The sequence below is a fragment of the Callorhinus ursinus genome, unplaced genomic scaffold (assembly GCF_003265705.2).
Source record: "Callorhinus ursinus isolate GAN/ISIS: 27379988/994484 unplaced genomic scaffold, GSC_fseal_2.0 scaffold29, whole genome shotgun sequence".
In the NCBI taxonomy this organism is placed as follows: domain Eukaryota; kingdom Metazoa; phylum Chordata; class Mammalia; order Carnivora; family Otariidae; genus Callorhinus; species Callorhinus ursinus.
This window is the reverse complement of record NW_027397091.1, coordinates 17,142,933-17,159,815: the sequence shown is the minus strand read 5'-3', so window position 1 is coordinate 17,159,815 and position 16,883 is coordinate 17,142,933. Positions and strand designations below refer to the sequence as shown.

Sequence of the window (16,883 nt, the reverse complement as noted above, 5' to 3'; positions counted from 1 at the left end):
TGTAACTGGCATCTGTTCCTGTCTTGATGATTATGGAATTTCGTCCATTTATTTAGGATTATTGAATGCCAGCCCAGCCTACCTATGGAGTATTCCCCTGGGTGGCAGATACCAGGGAAGATGTTAAGGACAGAGAAGTGCATCCGAGCGGAGGCTCCTCCTTCCAGAAGTGCCCTTCCCAGAGTTCTGTGACATGGCTCCCTCCCCAGTCCCTCCTCAGTCTTCCTTTCCTGCGAATGTACTTCTGCCCGCCCCCCCCCACCAATTCCACAATGTTTTCATCACCCCCAAAAGAAACCCTTTATCCACTGGTAGTCATTCCTCAATTCCCTTCTCCTCACAGCCTCTGGCAATCACTAATTTCTTTTCTGACTCTGTAGATTTTCTTATTCTGGACATTTATATAAAGGGAGTTATACAATATGTGGCCTTTCACGTCTACCACCTCCCACTTAGCAGTGTTTACAAGGGTCATCCATGTTGTAGTACATTCAGTATTTCATTCCTTTTTATGGCTCTCCATTGTGTGGATAGACCACATTTTGTTTATCCGTCAGTTTATGGACATTTTGCGTTGTTTTCACCTTTGTTATGAATATGTTATGTTATGAATATGAATAACGCTGCTGTGAACATTTGTGGACAGGTTTCTGTGTGAACAGACATTTCCAGTTCTCTTGAGGAACTGCCAAGCTATTTTCCTCAGCAACCACACCATTTCACATTTCCATCAGCAAGGTATGAGAATTCCAGTTTCTCCACATCCTCACGAACACTTTCTGTTGTTCATTCTTATCCTTTTGATTATAACCATCTTAGTGGGTTTAAAGTGGTATCTCAGTGTGGTTTTAATTTCCATTTCCCAATTGGCTAATGATGTTGAGCATCTTTTTATATGTTCGTTGGTCATGTGTCTATATTCTGAATTGGAGAAATGTCTATTCAAATCATTTGCCCATTTTTTCATTGGGTTGTCATTTTATTATTGACTTATGAGTTCTTTATATAATCTGGATATGAGACCCTTATCAGATAAATGATTTGCAAATATTTCCCACAGAATGACTTGTGGGTTGTCCCTTCACTTTTTTGGGGGGGGGTCCCTTCACTTTCTTGATAAATTTTCCTATTTTTTCCTTTGGTTGCTTGTGCTTTTGGTGTCATATCCGAGACCAGTGAGCACTTTAAAGCTTTATCCTTTGATCACTGTTCAGAACACTGCCCAAGAAATGGAAAGTGTGTTATCATCATCCTCTGCATCCTCTCTTCCAAAAACTACTGGTGGTGGGATCAACAGAGGAAATTGGCTCATTAATTTCCTTGTTTTGTAAGTTATTCATAGTTGTCCCTTCTCTGAGCTCAGACACTCTGCAACTGCTAATGCATCTTTTTACTAGATGTAAAGTATATAGATACATTTGAAGCCTTCGAGTCAGGGTAGCATTCCTCAATCCACAGCTGTCCTAAATAATCTCCTTTTTACCAGATTTCTGTGAGCACAGCATCTGTCCTTGTGTGAGGAATGTGCCCACCATCTTGTCTATAACACTTTGTTCTCTGCTTCACCTGGGAGGGCTGCTTCCAACTCGGCCTTGCTCCATTTCCTCTTCCCTCCAAGTCAGGCACATCCCCCAGCCAGACCCCTTCTCTGTCAAGACCATTCTCAGAGGTTATGGTCATTTCAAATCTGCAGGTAGCCTTCTTAACATTTCTACTTGCTCAAAATATATATGTCCTGAAAATAGGCGAAGAACAAGTACAAAGTATTGAGACATTTGTACAAGCCCATGGATTGATCACATAGACCAAGTCAGCATTGATCTCTTCAAACTCAAGGGCACTCTAGACTCTCCTTAGTGGTGGCAGATCTTCTCAGGGTGATCTGGAAACCTAAATGAGGCCATATTGCTCCCTTGCCTCGGACCATTCAGACCTCCCATGACCTAGCCCCGGCCAGTCTTTCAACTGCACTCCCTCCCTTCTCTTGCTACGCTGAGGTTCCAGTCTCCTTTCACTTCCTGAACCTCCCCAGGGTTCCTTCCAGCTCATGCCTCTCCGCACCTGAAATGCTCTTACCACTGCCTGCCCCCGGCCCTTCTTGGCTAGCCCCTTTCCTGGCCACCCCTTCTGAGACTTCCATACCCTTTTGGTCCCTGCTCTCCTACCTGGCACTGATGAAAGAACAGTTCCCCTTATTCTGTGCATTTGTCCCTGCTAGAATGGGGGCTTGATCAGGGTAGGGGCAGAGTTTGTCCTGTTTCCCAGTTGCGTGCTCATTGCCAAGCACTGGTGGGCCCTCAGCACATATTTCTTGAATGGATGAATGCTTGAGTGAAAATGGACTTGCTTTCTGAAATTGGCAGATTCACTGGAGATTAAGTGTACTAAGCAGAGTAGGATGCTGTATAGAAACCATGCACACAGGCCCATGTATACATATAGTATGTTGACCTTTCTCTAGTTCAGCCCATTTTGTCATTCTTAGTGTGTGATCATTCTAGCAAAAGTATCTTTGTAGGAAAACATTTTTTCTGAAGCCGTACCCTCCTCCCCATGAATGGCATTTGTATCCGAAGTTTTCCACAACTTTCTGAAAATGTTGAGCTCTCATATTTTGGTGTGCTTCTGGAACGAAGGCCTTAAAAATAGCACCGCCTCTTTTCTGCTTTTTCTGTGTCTGAGTCAGATGGACCTGTCTATCATTGTTATCTCTAACAACTAAACTTATACCTTTCAAATCTGCCTTTGGCTTAAAGAAGCTCATTCTGTCCTTTGAATAGGTGAGAAAAGAACCCTTTAATTAGCACTCTGTTCCATTCTCACCAGAAGGCTTATTTTCATTTTGAAATATTTTATACAGACTAGAAAACCTCGAACATTTACAGAAGTCCTAAAGAACAACAAAACATGCCCCCATCCTGGCCCCCCGTGTGTACTGACCAATATATTTGTGACCGTCCCATGTGCTACCTCTTCTACCACCCCAGAGATAATCTAGGTTATAGTGTCCCTGCATATGTGTGTATTCCTAAAGCAGTATGTTTCACTTTGCCTCTTTTTTTAAAATGTATGTAGTTAGAACTGTGCCATACATGATCTTCAGTGAATTACTTTTTTCATTAGCATTGTTTTAAGTCTCATCCTTTCTAATACACATACCTATAGTTTATTTTCACTGATGTATAGTATTCTATTGTGTGACTACACCTATCAGTAGAATAGTGGTTTCTCTCTCTTTTTTGACTTTGCTATTGTCTACAGAATATGATATTCTTACATGTGGAGTTGCTGCCCTTTTCTGGATAATGTCAAATTGCCTTCCCGAGAAGTTAGGCCAATTATCTCCTACCAGTAGGCTCTGAGAGTTCTCTGCCCCACATCCTCTCTGACATTTGGCAACATTAGATTTTTTTTTTTTTTTTTTTTTTTTTGGCCAGGCTGGTGTATATAAAATGGTATCTCATTGTGGCACTAATAATCCCTGATTATTAGTGATGTTAAACACCTTAACATCCATTCATAGTTTATGTTCTGGAAATGTTTATGTCTTTTGCCCACTTTTCTAATAGATTATTTGGTTCTTTTATTGATTTGTAGGAGTTCTTTATATATGCTGGACACTTACCCTTTGTCAGTTAGGTGTTGCAGATGACTTCTCCCACTTTGTGCCTTAGAGCTTTACCTTCTTTATGGTATTCTGGTAAACAGTAGTTCTTAATTTGAATATGTCCAGATGTATACCAGTCTTTCCCCCTTATGGTTCATGTTTTTGTTTCTTGTTTAATAAATTATTCCATATCCCAAGGTCATAAAGAGTTTGCCCCATAATTTCTTCTAGAAGTTCTGTATAGCTTATTTTTTTTTAATCTATGCAGAATTGTACTTCAAATGGACAACTCTCTAATTTCTCCTTATAAACTGCCCTTGCAGGGCCCCTGGGTGGCTTAGTCAGTTAAGTGTCTGCCTTCAGCTCGGGTCATGATCCCAGGATCCTGGGATAGAGCCCTGCATCAGGTTCCCTGCTCAGTGGGGTATCTTCTTCTCCCCCTGGCCCTCCCCCCCCTCATGCTCTCTCTCTCTCTCTTTCTCACTCACTCTCCCTCAAATGAATAAATAAAATCTTTAAAAATAAATAAATAAACTGCCTTTGCTTAGAATATATCTAGCACTGTCATAGCTCAGAACAGTGGGCACAAATCCTAGGCAATCATTTATCCATTCAATAATATTGTATAAAGCACATATAAGCTAGGTAGCAAGTAATGTAAGGATGGACCCGACTCATACTCAAGGAGTATGGAGGGCTGTGTGATGGCCCCCAGAAAGGTATGTCTAATCCCAGAACCTGTGGACATTAACTTATTTCAATAAGGGTCTTTGCAACTGTAAGTAAGTTAAGGATCTTGAGATGAGAAGATCATTCTGGATTATCCAGGTGGGCCCTAAATCCAATGACAAGTGTCCTGATAAGAGACACACGGAGAAAAGGAGGAGGCAGTGTAACCAAAGAGGCAGGGACAGGAGTGATGCAGTCACTAGGGCCTCTGCAGGGAATGAGGCCCTGCTGACACCTTGATTTTGAACTTCTGGCCTCCCAGAACTGTGAGCGAATAAACTTCTGTTGTTTTAAGGCCCCACAGCTAGTGGTCACTTTCGGCAGCCACGGGAAGCTAATACAAGGATGCTTAGGATGAGACGGTCCTATGCAGTAACTATAGCAGGGGGTTCTCTTTTCTCCCCCGTCACATCCTCAAGGGATCAAACAAGCAGTGGTGGCAAAATTTATGAGTGCCACAATTTATCCGAGGGGCCCGGGGTTGGCCAAAGCCTCCCTCCCAGGCGGTGACGAAACTTGGCTTCTCTCCCACTGCTGTGGGAAGGAGAGTGTGCAGAGTCACAAGAGCCACCAGCTCTGGGCAGGCTTCTGTCAGCGATGAGGGGCTGCAATGAGTTAAGAAAGAAAACCAGGAACAGGTACAGAAACCGCTGCAGAACACACACATACTGACCTCAGGAGGCAGCCTCCTCCAGGGCTGCTTTGTTGGGCTGGGTCTGGTAGCCCACTCCTTGGAAACTTAGAGAAGGCCCCGGCAAGAAGAGTTTCAAGGGTTGAAGAAAGATACAACCTGCAATAGAGACTCTTGCAAACAGTTCTCCCTTTTCCTTAAAAACAAACAAACAAACAGAAGGAGTTATTCCAAGAGAAGAAGTTGAAAGTCCTAAACAGCAGTCAACAAACACCATAGCCCGAATAAGTAGAAAGAAATTGAAATGAAGTAATTGTTATTTTTCTGAATTTATAAAGTCAGCATGGTCTATGGGTGTCAATGCAGCTCAAACCTATGGACTCAAGTTGATTTTCATACCCCTGTAGAGTTAAGTCGGTTGATTTATCCTCACCACTAGTTTAGCTCCCAACCTTGCATGAAATCCTGAACTTAATCCCATGTACCCTAGAAATCTAGATAAATTAGCTGGAAGCAGTAAAGGTTGGAAGACCTGGGTTCTGGTCCCAATTGCACCACCAAGTAACTGTGACTCTGGAAAATCACTTGAATCTTTTGCACTTCCACTTGCTGATCAGTACTGTAAGGGCCATGGCACTCCCCCCGTTCACAGGGGTCTAGCGTAAAGGAGGCTTGCTTGTCCTAAAGCCTGACACGGAGGTTCCCCCTTCTTTATCCACTATGTTCTTTCTGGAAGACGAACCCAGAAACCCACATTAAGGGAGGAAGGGGAGCAGGCAGTCCACATCTATGGTGCTTCTCTTGTGCACTAGAACCTGGGTCATTATATGATTCCATCTGATCCTCGGGGCAGCCCCAAGAGCAGATCTCGGTGACCCTGCTTTACACATAAGGCACCCGGGGCTGGGGGCTTTGGAGCAGCTTGCCCTGGCGGGTGGGGGAGAGGAGTGGAATTCAAACCTAGGCCTGTCTTCTCCAAAAGGCAAGCTACTTCCTCTCATGCTGCTGCTACCGTTTCGAAAAATAAAAACAAATACTCATCAGAATAAAGTTGGGGAGTTGGATTTGGATTCTTGGGCTTTTGCAACCCCCTGAATGTGTCTTGAGGGTCTCAGAAAATTCTCTTGGAAGTTTTTGATAAAATGTAAGTAGCAAAGATATATAGCCTCTTTATTCAAGTAGAGAAACATTGGTAAATGCTAAAATTCTTATGTGAAAACATAAACACAGCAGGTCACTGAAGAAGCTCAAGATATCTAGAAACCAAGAAGGGTTTCTAGTAGTAATTTGAATGCTCTCTGAATTGAGTAATCAAAGGGAAAATTTTCTCCTTAAGAAAGTACTTTACTGTGTGTGGTTTTGAATGAGATAGTAATTCAGAACAAAATTTAAGTTTTACATTTGTTAATGGACTTTTTAAGAGAACAGCAGGGCAATGGCCAGTATCAAAACAGGTATTGAATTTGTGACCAGGTGCCTCTTCAGCCACCTGCCTTCAGCCAGAGGCACTGACCATCCACTGCCTGGCATGATTACAGCATTTGGTTCATGTCTTAACATGTCTTATGCATGAGAAGAACCTTAGAAGCATTTTAATGTCTAACTTATAAATGCCTTTTTTTAATATATAAAACAATCAGCACTGAAGCCCTAAAGAAGTTAGGTAAGAAAATGTCAGGTGATACCGCTCCTAATTGCCCTAGCTAGTAGTTCTAATACATTCCGTTAAATCCCAGAGCTACGTGTTTTAAAGCTACTAAAAGAAATGATTTTTGGCACCCTGAGCTCCTTCTCTGTTTCTAAACACTGCCAGGATCGGGGTGGTGTTTGTTTTCTTTTTGTCATGGTGTTTACATGCCCTGGCGTGGGTCGCGAGGTAAAATGCATTTGGTGATCTCCTGGTCTCCCTGCAGTCCCTAATGGATGTTTGTCTAAATGACAACACCCAGTTTAGCGCTGTTAACGCTCCCGTGACAGCATAGGACCAGCCTGGGGGTGGGGGAGAGTGTGCTACGTGTGACAGTTGGGGGCGTGAATGCGAGATGGGGAATCTTCTATGAGGTAAACACTTCCTCCTCTAGTATCTGGTTCTGGAAGCATCTTTTTGTGCTGTCTCCCATAGTGCCTTGTTTTAGGAGTCAGACCATAAATATTCATTGAGCCAGAGAATCTCAAAACTTGATTATCACCCCCCTGTAACTCTAGTGCTGGACTTGCTCTTAGGGGCCCAGATTTCTCAGGCTTGACAAGGAGAAGCTTACGAATTGTCTAGTGTCCTCCCGGATGAGGATGATGGGCTGCTGTCTGAGGTCCGTTTACGTGGTATTATACATGGCATCTCTTTGTAGGGTTGCCTGTGAGCTCGATTAACATAGCAGCCACTCTTCCAGATATGTGGCTTCCAGAGCATATTTAGCAAAATGCATCCGCACTTCTATTTTGTTCACCATTGTCCCGAGCCCTGTATGTGGATGTGTTGGGCGCAATGGGGCCTTTCAGCAAACAGCAGGACCATTCTAGGCAGAGCATGACAGGTCTTTAGAGGGCCGCGCCGGCTCTAACCCGGGCCCTCAAGCAGACTGCGGTCTGAAAGGGGGAGCTATGAATTGTGCGTTGACAGCGGGCCACGGCTGTCCTAAGGCTCAGGTGGTTGTCAGCCATAAGTTTAGCTCAGCTCTTTGAGTAATTTGTCACGCCTCGCTCGGCCCCTGCTGGGCCAGCACGTGCCAGCTTAGTGTCAGAGTGCCTGTTCGCCAGACGGCCACTCAGGCCTAACGTCCTGCTGTTCCCTGGACCAGCGGCTTGCTGGGGCTGTGCACGGAGGGCCGAGCCGCGCGACAGCCAAGTGCTGTGCAGAATAAGCGTGTTCATAATGAGACGTGAATGGCATTAGTGGGTCCCTCTAGAATTGGGCCTGAGAGGACGCCTCTCACTGTGGAAGTTTGGCAGCCTGTTTGTTCATCGGGGTGAGTCACCAGGAGTTCAGCCTGCATTTGAGAAGCCAGTTCAGGGCCCCACCGCCCAGGCCTTCGGCTGTGGTGACCGTCTATGTAACATAATGCACTGTGAATCCATCAGGGGAGCTGCTTTTGACATCCTCAAAGGCATTTTGCTTTTTTAAAGTTGCCTAGAGCAAGCCTAAAGAGAAGTTTGGGAAGCCAGCTGCCTAGTAGCTCTTTCCACGACAAAGGGCGTGCTCTCCGTCCATGCTATCCAGCACAGTAACCCCAGCTCATGCTTGAAATACAGCTAGTGGGACCCAGGAACGGAATTGCTATTTTTTCGGCTTAATTAATTTAAATTTAAATTTAGATAACCACATGCGGCTCACGGCTACGGCGTTGGCCAGCACAGCCCCAGGATGCCTCTGGTCTCATGGTGTAAAAACTCCTTCTCTGACTATAATTAAAGGAGGAGGAAGAGGAAGGGCCTGCATGGGGAAATCTGTGTGCATCCTTTGACAAAAGAAAAGAGAAAAATATTTTCCGATCTTCAGTCACATGCTTACTACCAACAGCTAATTGGAAAAGCATAGTTTTTACCAACTTTTATTTGTGAAGAGGTCATTTTGGAAAGGTAGTTTTAAAATCCAGTGAGAAATGCTAGAAATTACTTTTGCTCTTCCAGAGCAGCAAATAATAAACTGATTGATGGTGATCGCATTCCCTGTGTTCCTGGAGAATTAGCATGATTGTCAAAATGACTAAAACACGTCTTTTAACTTTGGCATTGATAACTAGGAAGGGGAAAATGGGACGTCACACCGACTTCCCCAAGTGTTAATTCATAAAGTCATACGTGCAGTGCCTCCATCCGCTGTCGAATTGTTCTGATGTTATCCTGTTAGTGGAAGTGCATGATTCACCTTCTGAGGAAACAGAAGCCATACACAAAAGGGGAAGATTTGCTTTCTGCCCTGTGAAAGGCTGCCACACGCAGGGGTCCTATTAAGACAGCTGGAAAGTTGCTTCAGCGTGTTACGCTTGTAAGTTTTATTGGTGACTGGTTTTTGATTACACATTTGAATGTGTGTGTTCCAGACTGCAGTTTTAATTAAAAGGCAATAGTCTTTTCTTTTTTAAATTGCATTGTGCATTCTCTGCTAGAGTCTCTCACTTATTAGCTCCTATTTTCTCATGCTCTCGCCTATCCTGGCTGGAGGCACTGGGGCCCCTTCAGAGCATATCTTCCTGGCCTTCCCTCTTCCCTGGGACGTGCATTGTCTCACTTTTTTTTTTTTTTTTTAAGTGTACCACCAACTCCTGCTCCAAGTGTCAATTCATTCTCTAGGAGACTGAGAAGAACGTTCTATCTGCTGACCTGGGAAGGAAAGGTCCGACACTGTCCCACAGTGGAAAGAGATGCCACCACAACCAGTGCCTCTGTTTTCGTTTGTTTGGATCAAGCTTAAGGATCTTTTGCTGTGATTCTGTAACCATTGATGTACATATTTTTCAGGAATACTGGTGTTGGATGTAACCGAAGTCTAAGAGAAACTTAGGTCTCAATATCAGAATCTTACCATTAATTATAACTCATATTTAATTCCCTGGGAGGATGGGTAACAGACTTGTAAGGTACCATCCCGCCCACCACCAACACACGTAAAAGTTGCATAACTGTATTCAAACCACAGTGAACTGTGTCATTGTTATGCATGTCATTCCACACGTGCACTTGCTTCCTTGACCGGTGACCGCAGCTACGAAGAGCGAGCTCTGTACCTCGAAGCAATAATTCAGAACCACCGAGAAGTCATGACGTTTGAGGATTTCGCTGCCCAAGTATTTTCTCCCTCGCCCAGCCCCTCCCTCGGCGGAACGGGTGAGTGTCTGCATTATTCTGCCCTCCCGCGCTTAGGACGCACTCGAGCAGCAGATGTACACCTGTTTTTCACAGATAAATGCTTGCAAATTTAAGAAGAGCATTCTCCCTCTGAATCAACTAATGAATATCAAAAGGAATGATGACATTCATTTTAATTTGTTTTGTATCCGAGCTGTTCACTCAGTGCTTTTCTTCAGCTATCCTGTTAACCCCCGAAACTAGCAAGGTTAATGAACTTTTTCTCAGTAATGTGCTCCGGTTCATTCAGGAGTGTGGGTTTCTTGCTGAGCTGGGAATATGTTGCTTAAAAGCAATGCCCGAATCAGTGCTTACTTATCAAAAAAGTCTTCCTCACAGTCGAAGCCGTTGCTACTAATGCTAAATGGGGATTATGCTGCTGAGATACTCGGGTCAGGGATTAATGCAGGAGAAATGGAAGGACAGTGTCCCCTGGTCCATCATTACAGCAGAGCGGCGGGCACGCTTTCTTTCTGGAGTGGTCTGTGTCACATGGACAAGCTGCCGACCAGAGCAGCACCTGGCGTGGAACCTGTTTAGTAACTGGCTTTCAATCATTTTCACTTATTACGCCAATGGAAAATTTCAGAAATTTCCATGAATGTCCTTGTTTTTAGGTTTTACTCTTTTTATATTTCCAATTTGAAAAAAAAAATGGGTACTACCACTTAAACTGATTATATGATTACTGTGGGGTTTTTTTTCCCAAAGAATAGAATTACTTGTGAATTTCTGCATGTAATTACAGATTAATTGCCTTTCAGAGAGTAAATGGGATATTTAGTCAATGCATGTTGAAATTCTCAATGAAGGGCTTCCCTCTTCTTCCACCGGTGTAGACACAACTGTTAGCATGCTTAATAGATTTCTAACCTGTGTCAGTTGTCTCTGAACACCGCCTTACTTCTCCGATTCTGACTTGTTAACAAATATCTTACACACAAAGTGAAAAAAATTAAATTCAGTGAAATGAATCACTCACAAATACAATCAGCCATGCATCATTGTTTAACATCGCTGGCTTCGATCCTTGCCTCTCCGAGCTTTGTTGGGAGATAAGAGGGGGAGGCTTGCACTTGCTCAGGGAGCCAGGAGCTGCAGGCAGAAGGCCTGAGAGATAAGCAAGCTGGCCGGGGTGCAGGAACTGTGTGATTTACATAATCACGCCTCTGCTTCCTGGGGAGGCGTCAAGAAACACGGGGATGGCCTCTATTGATCTTTGTTGAACTGGAATACTAAACAACATGAGAAAGCTTATAACTTAAAGCTTTGATTAATGTTTCTTACATTAAAAAAAAAAGTAGAACAGCTGTGAATTGAATTCTTTTATACACTCTGCCAACATTCTATCTAAAACCAAAAAAAAAAAAATCGGTTTCAAGGGAAATGAAGATTTCACACCACTCTGGCTTAGAGGTCTAAAATCATTTCTAGTGTGTACGTGAAAGAACATGAAGGATCCGTAGCAAAGCTAATTTTTTTAAAGATCTCATTCAGCTCTTTCTCATCCTCATGAGGTACTGGGGCTTAATTTTTCTGTGCGAGGGTTTTGTGTTTGTTTTTTTTTTAACTCATGAGAAAGCTTTTTGTTTCTTAAAATTAGAAGAAATTAAATAATAACTAGATATTGACATTCTTTAGCTGTCACATTCTTAAGGCTCCAGATTAAGATGTTCCTGAAACAAATATTGATGAACTTTGTTTCCTGTGCATACTTTAGCATCTGTATAAATTAATTTGATCTTTCCCACAAGTTCACAATTACTTAAATCAACTCAAATGAGCTAGTGTGTTGGTAACATCTTAAGTGAGTCTCCAAAAGTGATTTGGGTTTTCCAAGACCTGCTATTTGGAGGCAGTGACCAACTGGCTTCTTCAGGAGCATCACATCTGCCGAAGTCACTTAGCAGATAAGGGTCTGACAGCTCATGAGGGGGCACTGGAACCGATACAAAGGGAATGTGAAACCGAAGATGAGGTATCAAGACAAATGCTGGTCTTCCTCTTTCCAAATTCTTATCCGGATGACATTTCACAATGTTCAGGGTTTAGGGCGTTCAATGTCAAGTGATAAAATTTTTGGTACACATATCACGCCAGTGCATGAATGCGATTTTAAGTATGAGCATCGTGTTCTCTATCACCACTTTGCATATATGCCCACAACAAAGATTAAGAAGGAACTAGAAAGGAACTTGATGTGGACTGAAATTGGGGAGCCATGCAGTGAGGGCAGAGCATTTCGAGACCATAAGTGGGCACATTTTCAGAAGCACGTCCTCCCCTCCTTTCTCTGCCAGTTTTGCTTTTAAGGAATCCCTATCCCGGCCTGTTACCACCTTTACAAAGGAAAACATTTTTTCATTTCTTCAGTGTTAGTCCTATTTTCTTGGGACAAGCACAGTCAAACCCAGATGAGCCAGCTAGCTTAAACTAAGAAACAGAGGTGGACTCTGCTCTTCCAAGCAGCAAGCCAACTGGAAAAATTGACCCTGAGCGGCTTAAGCCCCCACAGTGCACTTAGGACCCAATCAGACCATCTCGGCCAGCAGTGCCATCAAAGCGGGGCCTTGGGCTCCTGCTCACATGCATATGCACAATCCGAGGAATTAGGGGCTCCCAGGTTTTCTTTGTATCCTCGCTGCAAGGGACTTTGTTGATAATGCAGAGGGAGAATAACCTGAACCTGGTATTCCTTCCACACTGTATTTGTAGCAGCAAGCAGCCCCCATTTCTAGAGGGAGGACCTATAATATCAGCCTCGGAGTCCTATGCATAAGTAAGAAATGTGCTCATTGGGAGGGGCTCGTGCCCAAAGACGCTGATGTTGGAAAATGCCTTCTCCGCAGGCGCCCCCCTCCCCCCGCCCCAGTGCTGTTGCTTGCCACCCAAGGAAGCCATAGAGGGGCACACGGGCCACATACATGAACTTCTCCTCATGATTCACTGTCAGCCACCGATGAGTATATAGCATCTTTGATTGTTAGGCTCAGCTTTTTAAAAGGAGATTTAAAAAAAATTTTTTTTCCCAGTCAGAAATGTTATTTTAAAATACCACCTACCTCATACCTATCCCGTCCACTACCTGTACTGGTAATAATACCCAGTGTATAATAGGTGTTTGAGTTGCCTTTTTCTTAGCCCTGTAGTTTGTGTTCCTTTTGATTCCTTCCCTTTTGGCCAGCAATTTCTAAAAGGTAGCCAGTAGTGAAAATATTGGCTGCAATTAACACACACACGTGTGTGTGTGTATGTGTTTACATACATGTATATGTTTATGCATGTATATACATGCATTTAACACACACGCATGCTGGGGTGAAGGATTCAGCTTGTGTTTTCATGCATGTTTCCAAGGAAGGGGGGCCGACAGAGAGGCCTTCAAAGGGTTAACTGGAATGGGCGCCCTCGACTGCTGGGCGGGGCTGATGTAATCACTGCAGCTCACAGCCAAGTGCATCTGTTCACCATGAGGTCATTCTTCGGCATGCTAATGATTTGGAAAATCAAGTCTAATGTTTGACATTATCGGAAAGGATATAAATAGTATAAATCTTTACTTTTCGGAAGCTGGTCTTATAAACAAGAGGAGAAAAAGAAATTTGAGCTTGAACTCGAGATTCCCCCCACCCCGAACTACTTTAAAGGTTGTGTCTGGACCGTAAAACCTTGGAGGAATCCACTTGTGTCTGCTGATAAATGAATCCCCAAATCACTGCTACAGTCACAGCTAGCAATTTCGTAGTGGAGGACCACAGGTATGTCTAATTTAATATCTAATTTTAAGAATTTCCAAGTGCCTTGGTCAGACCCTCATAAAGATTGATTTTTTTTCCCCAAAGAATGTCCCAAACCAAATTAAACGAGTTGTTCTCAGTATACGCAAATCAACTGTTTGCTGAACATGCCAACACTGTTTTTGGTTCCTTTCTACTTTAATATTGCTGTGGAGAACCAGCAGAGGGAGCACAAATCTTTGTTTATTTGTGAGCCCTACATAAACACATTTGATTTCTCCAAGATATGGTCAGAAATACTTCTCCTTCATGATAGGCTAGATGGTAAAGTTTCCAGGATTTAGAACAAGTGGGAGGAAATTCCTCACTAGGCTCCACCAGATTCTGCCACTTTTAATGTAGGTCATATTTGGAGCTTAACCCAGATTAGTCTGAGTCGGTCTTAGGATGCTTCTGCCACCGAGACTCTTGCACAAAACCGTAAGCTTTCATCGATCACGCTCACGATGTGCACGGGTGTCCTCTTGGAAAGGATTATCATGCTTACCTACCTGATAAAAAAGACTCCTGTAATTTTCCCCTACAACAAAATCAAATTAAGTTCATTGAAACCATCAGAAGACTGCCTGGTATCACTGGGTCATTCTGGTGACCCTCATAAGACTGCAGGTGTACTGATCGCAAAGTGAATCTGGCAACTCGATGCTACACAAAGCCCTTTTATAACCCACCAGCCTTTGACAAGAGGAGTAAAGCTACACCCCACTTTAATTTGCTGGAGCCCTGAACCATGCACAGTGCTCACGTGTGCCGGGATGTTGTAGGCTTGCCCTTCTGCACGCTGATCCCAGCGTGGCCAGTTTGCTGGCAGATAGCAATCAGGTTGATCCCCAGACACTGCACGAGGTGGCCTCTAACTATAACCCCCCAAAGATGACAGATTTTCCCCATTCATTGAGGGTGGTCATGTTACAGATTCATTCCATCTCTCTCTGCTCTCCTTCCTCCATTCCTCCCTCCATGTTAAAGTGTTCTTCATAAGGTTTTGATTGATAGCACTTATATATTCACCCTCCTCATAAATTTGCTGAAACCAGCAAAGAACATCATAGAATGTTCGAGGAAGCTTCAGGAGATATCAAGCCTCACCCCTTGACATGGATTTTGAGTAGGCTGAAGACCAGGCCATGAAGGGACAACTGAAGACCAGGGGCAAGTTGGCAGTGGGGCCCTCACCCCTTGTGCCACACACTCTTTTCTTCCCAAAGTGGAATCAGGTGTGAGTGACATCCTCCAAGACTCAGATGGTTACCACCATCCCCTACTTGGTAAGCTGCCACCAGACATTGGCTGTCAGTTACATTGGTCACAGAGTTCCTAGCCAGCCACTTATAAGAGTTTTTCAATGTCCGACACCCATGTCGCCTCTCTGAGAGGAGAGAAGCAATACTATATCAGTGTTTTTCCTACATAGCCTGTTCAGGAAAGCTTTGCCTTCCTCATTGTTGTTCTTCAAAAAGTCTTCATAAGATAAGAATGAAGTCTGGGAAAGTGATAGTCCTGGAAATGTAAACAGCAGAAACTCAGATTACCGGAACTATTAGTATACGATGCCGTGGTTATTGGTTACTCGGGTAACTGTTTATAACTTCACTGGCCAGCATACCCATGTCATTGTGCCAGTCTGTGGGGCGGCGTCGTAGTTGTGGCTGCAAAACCCTTCCAGAAGTCCTCTCATTCCCATTGCTAACCAACCACATGGAACGGATGAGGGAAGGGAAGCCCAGAATATACTCTGACTTCATGTAATGAACGCATGCATCAGAGGCTTCCACATGCCCTGGCTACGTCAGGCCCCAAAGGTTCAGGCAGACCATCCCAAGACCTAGAGGGGCTTCTGATATTCTGGGGGTGCTAGGAACACAGCCAGGACCTGGGCCCAGAGCCCATGCACCCACACACTGCTTCCAAACCCTGGAATAAAGGCAGATGCCAGTAGCCATCAGCAAATCTTTAATCCTTTATACGCCATTGCCAGGGTTTGCAAATTTTCCTTCCTCATTAATGCAGCCCAGGCTTGCCTTCTTTTGCTTTTCATCCTCACATACAGCCACCTCAGTCTCTCAGATTCTACTGTCTTCCTGTCCTCCTTGCTCAACGCCGGCCAGAAACTTCTACCTGGCACAAGCCTCCCCAGCTGCCTTGGAGGCTCCATGCAAGGAGGTGGGATTCCCCTGAGAAGGCTGGGTTCTGCAGCCAGTTAGCTGGAGTCTTCTGTGTTCCAGCATGTGGCCTCAGCCAAGTTACCTGTCACTCTGTGGCTCAGTCTGATTCTGTAAAATGGGTCTAATAAGAACTTTCCTTAAAGGGTGTTCATAAAGATTCAGCAAGTTAATATGTGTAAAGAGATGAGCACAGTGCCTGGCACATAGGGCCCCCTCAGCTGGTGTTTGTGGGGCTGTCATGCCCGTGTTTCTCCTCACTCCATCCCATGCAACCCTCTGCCTCTTCCAGCCCATCTTCCTTCGACCTTCCTCTTAGAACATGTGCCTCCCGATTCTTCCTTTCTCATCCTGGAATACACTGCTGTCTGCCCATTGGCCTGTCTCCTAGAAGGGGAGAGCAGGCCAGGGACCCCTGCTGTGGAAATGCCATTGCAGCACTCACCCTGTGGGGACAACCCCCTTCATCAGAGCCGTGGCTGCTGACTTTTTATTGATGTTAGTTAAAGACCTGGATGAAAGCTCAGAACTCCATTTAGATCATCTAGCAGTTTCCCTTAAATACACATTCTCTTATTTCACTGTCTATTCAAGACCTCAGGGCCACCTCCACTCGACACCCTCAGAACACTTGGCTGTAGCCAAATGAGTGTTGCCACGTGGCCTGCAAACTGAGAACACTCAGTTCTTCCATCCCAGTTAGTCCCTCGAAGAGGCAATCCAAATCTTCCTATCCACATAACCAGCTCAATTCTGACCCCCTTTGCATATGACATATTTTTTTAAGATTTAACTATTTATTTTAGAGGAGGGGGCAGAGGGAGAGGGAAAGAGAATCTCAAGCAGACTCCCTGCTGGGCGTGGAGCCCAACATGGGGCTCGGTCTCACAACCTTGAGATCATGACCTGAGCCAAAATCAAGAGTTGGATGCTTAACTGACTGAGTCGGACGATCAACCGACTGAGCCACCCAGGCCCCCCTAATGACATATTTTTTAAAACTAAAAATGTATTCTTCTTGAAAAGGGGATAAGGCATCCATAGGATTTCTTTAAACCACCCATAATCCCATCACCCAAGCCCAGTGGTGCTGGCTCCAGCTGCACACTGGA

The 16,883-nt window shown here is 44.3% G+C and overlaps 1 protein-coding gene across 1 annotated transcript in view; it reads left to right on the top strand.

The window, feature by feature from the left end:
* The window catches only part of RALGAPA2 (Ral GTPase activating protein catalytic subunit alpha 2), a 341,780-nt gene that overhangs the window by 308,849 nt on the left and 16,048 nt on the right, over nucleotides 1-16,883 (top strand). The window contains exon 37 of the mRNA XM_025876863.2: nucleotides 9,670-9,791. Within this exon, the coding sequence (XP_025732648.1) occupies nucleotides 9,670-9,791 (122 nt within the window). The remainder of the gene's footprint in view (nucleotides 1-9,669; nucleotides 9,792-16,883) is intronic.